This window comes from Arachis hypogaea, chromosome 11 (assembly GCF_003086295.3).
Source record: "Arachis hypogaea cultivar Tifrunner chromosome 11, arahy.Tifrunner.gnm2.J5K5, whole genome shotgun sequence".
Classification (NCBI taxonomy): Eukaryota; Viridiplantae; Streptophyta; class Magnoliopsida; order Fabales; family Fabaceae; genus Arachis; species Arachis hypogaea.
The window spans coordinates 2,328,016-2,334,003 of NC_092046.1; the positions used below are offsets into that span (position 1 = coordinate 2,328,016).

Sequence of the window (5,988 nt, forward strand, 5' to 3'; positions counted from 1 at the left end):
TATAATATTGATAATTTTTCATGACAATATTGCCCAACTATAAATAATTATGTATAAATAAAATTGTATGTACTTTACCTAAATATCTACAACTCTAAACACAATCAGTCTTTTGATCAATTAATTATTGTAATCTCAACCAAATAATTTTACATTCCTCCTCATCATACAGAATTTTAAAAATCTATCATAAAAGCTTTGTCTGACTACTAAATGCACAAAACTCAATGCATTCTCATTATTCATGGTTGACTAGTACTAATTCATTAAATTTTAAAAGAATTATAAATTCATTATTACACAAAATAAAAAGATAAAAAAAATTAAGAATTAATTTTTTTTTTTGCTGTCAAAAAATTAAATAAATAAATTAATAAAAAGAAATTGGTAAGAAAAAAGGATCTCAACTCTCAAGTCCGAACCAGCCAACCTGGTGCTGCTGCTGTTTTTGCAACTTACATTTTCTTCATCCACACCATGGGATCTGGATTTGGTGCTGCACCTCAACCTCAACCTCCACCGAGTTGACCAATCGGAACCTTCTAGAGCCCGCTACTTCAACGAGAGCTTCAACAACAGCTTCCTTCTTCTACTGTTACCGCTTACTTCTACTCCTAAACGACGATCCAACTCATTAAACGACAATCCAATCCATATCGATGGCGTATAGGAGGAGACCACAGCAAGGGTTTTCGAAGCCTTCTTCAACCTTCGAGTTCGACGACGACTCGTTTCGTAACCCACCGCAGCCACGCTCACCTTCATACTCTTCTGCTTCTTCTACTTCTGACCAAAACGACATCGATGCCGCTGCCTTTACCTCCTCTCCCTCTTCTCTCGCCGCGAAAGCGATTAGGGCTTCTTCGGCGCGACGCGATTCCTCGCTTTCTTCTGTGTACGGTCACTCCAATTTCTCACATAAAAGCAACAACAACAACAATAGCGTCAACGCTTCTTCCAATTCTCAACATCAATATAGTACCACCACTGCTCCCTCCCAATATAAGGTTTCTCTTTGATTATTATCATTTTTTTTCTGCTTTTTACTTTTTTTTTTTCGATTGCAAATTATTGTCATTCTTATGATTTACATCAATGTTCAGTGGATGCGGTCTGCAGAGTTTAATTAATAATAATTAATGCCTTTTATTCTGCTTGTATTCCTAAATTTTATTTTATTTTTTCAGTTATAGTGTAATTTAGCTATGAGATAGGATTCGATGTTTTTATTGGGAGAGATGGAACTTAGAAAGAGAAGAAAATGGCCAATAAAAAAGAGATAAAATTGAGAGAGAAATAGTCAAATAGTAGGCTTCAATTTCAAAAAAGGTGAGTGCTATTTCGCTTTGATAAGGTCTATTCAAGTCTTGTATTTACTAGCTGGAGGAGTTTTATCTATAGAAGTCCTACTTAGCTTGACCAGGTTAGTTGAACTCTAGTTGACTAAGGATAGAACTGATTTAGGATTGTAAGTGAAGAAAGAAAAATATCCTGCTAGTAAATGAAGATTCAGTGACTGAAACCTCTGGATTAGAAATAAGAAAGCTTGCAATATGGTCTGAAACTCTGAATAAATAGATTAGCAAATCTTCGTATGCCGGCCATAATTGTTAATGGAACACTGTAGGTCTGTGCAAGTGCGTTGGAGCAACAAGGGCCGCGTAATGGAAGAGGTATTGGTTGTAGGATGGATCCGTGTTGTCCTTGTGACTTGAGCCATTGTATGATTCATATGGAACTTTATAGATTTATTTTTATTCTTTTCTTAGTAAATTTTTTTGGGAGCATAAGGCATTGGGAGTATATGGCATTGAACTAGTGGCAATGTGAAAATGGAGATCAGCCTGGACCTGGAGGAGATAAGTTAAAGTGCAGTGGACTGTGGATATGAACTCTGTTATTTTGACTCCTTAAAAGACTTTATTACCAGCAATGTCTGGTCTTTTAGAGTGTAATATTTTTGTGTATGTCTGTATTTTTCTACTATGATTGTTTATGTCTGTAATACATTTGATGACTTCTTCCATTTAGATATTAGTCTACATGTTAAAGCTTCTGCCTGCTGTTTAGTTGCTTTGATGATGTCCACATAATTATAGTTCCAAGCTTGTCATGCTCAAAAAGCAGATGAAAATAACGGTAGATCTACCGAAAATATTATGCATTTTCTGTTTTTTTGAATATGTTATATCAATGCATTGAAGATTGAAGATGCTTGTTTAGCATATGCTTACATTCTCTTTGCTTCTCTTAAACTCACATTCTTTTGAGTGCACCATTCTGATTATTCAAAATGGTATTATTTGTAAATATAGGAGGCAAGAGCCTATGAATATACTTCCATGAAGAACCTGAATGAGTCCAAGAATGGATTTTGGGGTGCTCTGGCCAGGAAAGCCAAATCAATTATTGATGATGATAACATAACTCCACAATCTGAAGCACCAGGGGCGACAAGGTCACAAGTTCCTGGCATAGCGTCTCGGGGAAAGGTGTGCTTTGAATTACACTAGGGGCAAGATAACTCCTCATTATGGATCTTGGTTTATATTTTATACTACTGCAGCTTTGACTAGGCCTTTTCTGCACTAGGTGGGAATTAGCTATATGGATTAAACTATGTCATTACTTTGTATATTAAGCTGGGAAAAAATGTTTTTGTAGTTCAAGTTATGAACATGTAGTTGTAGTTGTTCATGAAACATAGGTGCATTGCATTTGGAAATGATCCACATCTTGCTTGTGATGAGATATATTAGAATTTAGACCACTAGAGGTTTGGCTTCAGAGTGCATGGAGAAAAAAGCTTCAAAGCTGTCTAAGCAGTACGTATGTCTAAAAGTGGTAAATCCATTAACTATTGGTACATCACTGAAGAGGGATCTACGCCATATTTTTGAAATTGAATTATTTTTATAATCTTTGCATTTGACTAGTAATTAGTAAAGTATTTACTATTTGAAATGTAAGATTGATACTATTTTCGTCGTCATTGTAGTTCCAAAATTCAAATCACTTGGAGGAAAGTAATCTCAAAAGGGATGGGCCAACATTTTTCAAGGGATTGGATGCTATCACATCTTCTCTTACTCAGATTGGTGGCACCATTGGTAAATCTCTGGAGGTGAGGTTTCAATATGGACATTTTTTTTTTCTAATGGATTATCTTTTCTTTGTAACGTGAGTATAAAGTATAAACATGAGATTATATCCTCCTAATGAGTGTGTTCATGATTCTGAATATCAATAAAAAGAGGCCCTCATTTCTTTTAAGGATATTCTTTGTGAACTTATTAGTCCTAATTTATATTTGCAGGAGGGTTTTACAAAAGTTGAGAATCGGACTTCAGATATCATTCAGGAAACTCGTAAGCATATCAGGAAAAAGCCTGGCAATTCCGTAGGACAGGATCAGGAAAGAAACCATTCTTCTAAGCTTCAGCAACCCCAGTTGCGGACCCAGATGTCACCAATGGAAACAAACCAAGAACTTCAATTGAAGGCTTCTCGCGACGTAAGGTGGCAACAACTGTATCACTTTTTGATGTGGTAAAAGTATTTGTGGGGTTAGGAGTTGTGGAATCTAAAGTTAAGATTCCATCTCCTAGTTGTTTACTCTTTAAATTTGATGCCCCTTTCATTCTTTCCTATGTTATTCTCTAAACCATAATGCATACTTATAATTATTGTAATGTAAATATCATGTGTATGAGAAATGTATATTAGTTTTTCAACAAGAAATGTGGATGTATATGTCAAATCGTTCCCAGGTTCTCAGCATAGTACCAGTTTGGTATCTTCACAAGGCATGATGAGCTTCTACAATTATTTTAATCTTCTGAACTGGATGCATTCTTTGCCTTTTGATTTTTTTCACAGGTTGCAATGGCAATGGCTGCCAAAGCAAAACTGCTTCTTCGGGAGTTGAAGACCGTCAAAGCTGATCTAGCTTTTGCAAAGGATCGATGTGCCCAGCTTGAGGAAGAAAATAAAATCCTCCGTGAGAACCGTGAAAGAGGAGACAACCATGACGATGATGATTTGGTATGCATTTATTTTCATTTCACAAATTCCCACTCAATTTATGTGTGTGCGGCTTTAGTTACCATTTACAATATGCTTATATGGATATGATGTTTTCTACCTAGTACCAAACTCTCTAATCCCCTGCTTGAGCCATGAGGATAACACTTCTTATATGTAATCTTCAAACCTCATAATGGGGACAGCCTCATACACTGGGTGGTGTTTTTTATACTTTATGACTAACTTAGAGTGCTTCTCTAGCAATTTGCATATTTTTCTGTTTTCACTTCTAGAATTATTTCTGGGTGATATTAGCTTCTTTTGTTAGACTAACTACAAATTTTTAGGAGCTTATAAAAAAAATTAAAATGGAAATGTGTACTTCTCTCTTGATTTAAATTTCGGTTAAGTTTAGGTCAGATTTCTGCTGGACCTGTGTCTTGACAGCTGTATATTGTGATACTTAATGTGCACAAATTGGGAAGAATCAAAATGATTGCAGCAAAAGGTCAGATAGAGTTAGGTGGGGCAATGATGTTACTGAGTGGAACTGAATATCTTAGTGAAATTGGTTATTCTTTTGAAGCTTGAGCTGACTCTCTGGATAAATACTTTAATAGTCCTGATGTATCAACTAAGAATGTCAGAATCCAATTAATCTCATGTCTTTATATATCTTCTAATATTATATAAAGGACTTTCCCCACTTGTTCTACATCCTCTCTAAACACATGATGAACAGGGAACCAAGTAACGTACCAAATTGATTTATTCAAATGAGGTCTTCCCTGATCAGGTTCTTACACCAATAGAAGTATAAAATTACAATTTTCTTCAATAAGTGGTTGTCTATGTGGATCAAACAATGCCATTGCAGTTTACAGTAAACTGTGTCTGTAGACAGCATATGTAAATATTAAATACTAGCTGGTGTTTTAACTCGTGAATTCCATTTCATGTTATGGATTGTATACTCTCATTTCGGAAAGTTTTCTCCATGTTCATGATCACATTTGTGTTTCAGATACGACTTCAACTTGAAACTCTTCTGGCTGAAAAAGCTCGCTTGGCCCATGATAACTCCGTTTATGCCCGTGAGAATCGTTTTCTAAGGGAGGTTGTTGAATATCACCAACTCACGATGCAGGATGTTGTCTACTTTGATGAGAGCAATGAGGAAGTTACTGAAGTTAACCCTCTGAACTTACCCCCAGTGCCTTCAGACACCAACATCAGCATGAGTTCAGAATTGGCAAGAGGCATCTCGTCAATCTCTGTAAAGGATGCAAAGATTTCAGAAGCTACTATAAAGGGCTCCAAAAGTTCTGAGGTGATTAAAAGTATTTCCTCAATTACAGGAAAGGATCCAAATTGACAATGAAATTCTTCTATTATTGTGGTTATGCACCTTTTTTCTCTTTTTGAAAATGCTTCTTTGATTTGTTATTATTTATATGCACCACTATTACAATATATATATCTTTGGGGGGACGTTCTAATGATGTAACTTTATACCTTATAATGTGCAACTTAAAAAGAAAAAAAAAAGGTTATTTTATTTGTTCTAAATTAGCAAGTGCTTGTATAGCAGTATTTTATGTTTGCCCTGAAAGTGTTTCTGTATATCCAATTCTGAGCAGTGTTTTTTACGAGTATAATGTATCAATTTCATGTTTGTGCATCTTGGTGTATACATGATGAGATTTATTATTTGCATTTATTTTTACTTCATACACTGACTTTGGTATACATGAATACATATCTCTGTACTTGAATGTGTTGTAGCCCCTGTGGGATCCGCATAGGATCATTTCCATGCCCCATTCATTCATTCAAGGATTAAAATGCAGTTGGTAAGGGACCAATGAGCTGGAATATGCATAACCAAAACACACTGAATTGAGTGGCAATATATATATAAGTATTTTATTAATAAAATACTATATGTTCATTAATAAAATA

At 35.2% G+C, this 5,988-nt stretch overlaps 1 protein-coding gene across 1 annotated transcript; it reads left to right on the plus strand.

Annotated features, from left to right (window-relative positions):
* Positions 1–226: 226 nt before the first annotated feature.
* Positions 227–5,602, plus strand: LOC112719850 (uncharacterized). The gene is made up of 6 exons (XM_025770569.3): positions 227–1,007; positions 2,316–2,492; positions 2,999–3,124; positions 3,317–3,514; positions 3,880–4,044; positions 5,051–5,602. Exons 1-6 carry the CDS (start codon positions 660–662, stop codon positions 5,399–5,401), a joined length of 1,365 nt encoding a protein of 454 aa, XP_025626354.1. The 5' UTR covers positions 227–659; the 3' UTR covers positions 5,402–5,602.
* The last annotated feature ends 386 nt before the right edge of the window (positions 5,603–5,988 follow it).

Excerpts from the sequence above, each read along its gene's own strand:
- LOC112719850 (XM_025770569.3), top strand. The coding sequence starts at position 660 with ATGGCGTATAGGAGGAGACCACAGCAAGGGTTTTCGAAGCCTTCTTCA. Across the intron at positions 2,493-2,998 it reads GCATAGCGTCTCGGGGAAAG|TTCCAAAATTCAAATCACTT; the intron begins GTGTGCTTTGAA and ends TCGTCATTGTAG. Across the intron at positions 4,045-5,050 it reads ACCATGACGATGATGATTTG|ATACGACTTCAACTTGAAAC; the intron begins GTATGCATTTAT and ends TTTGTGTTTCAG.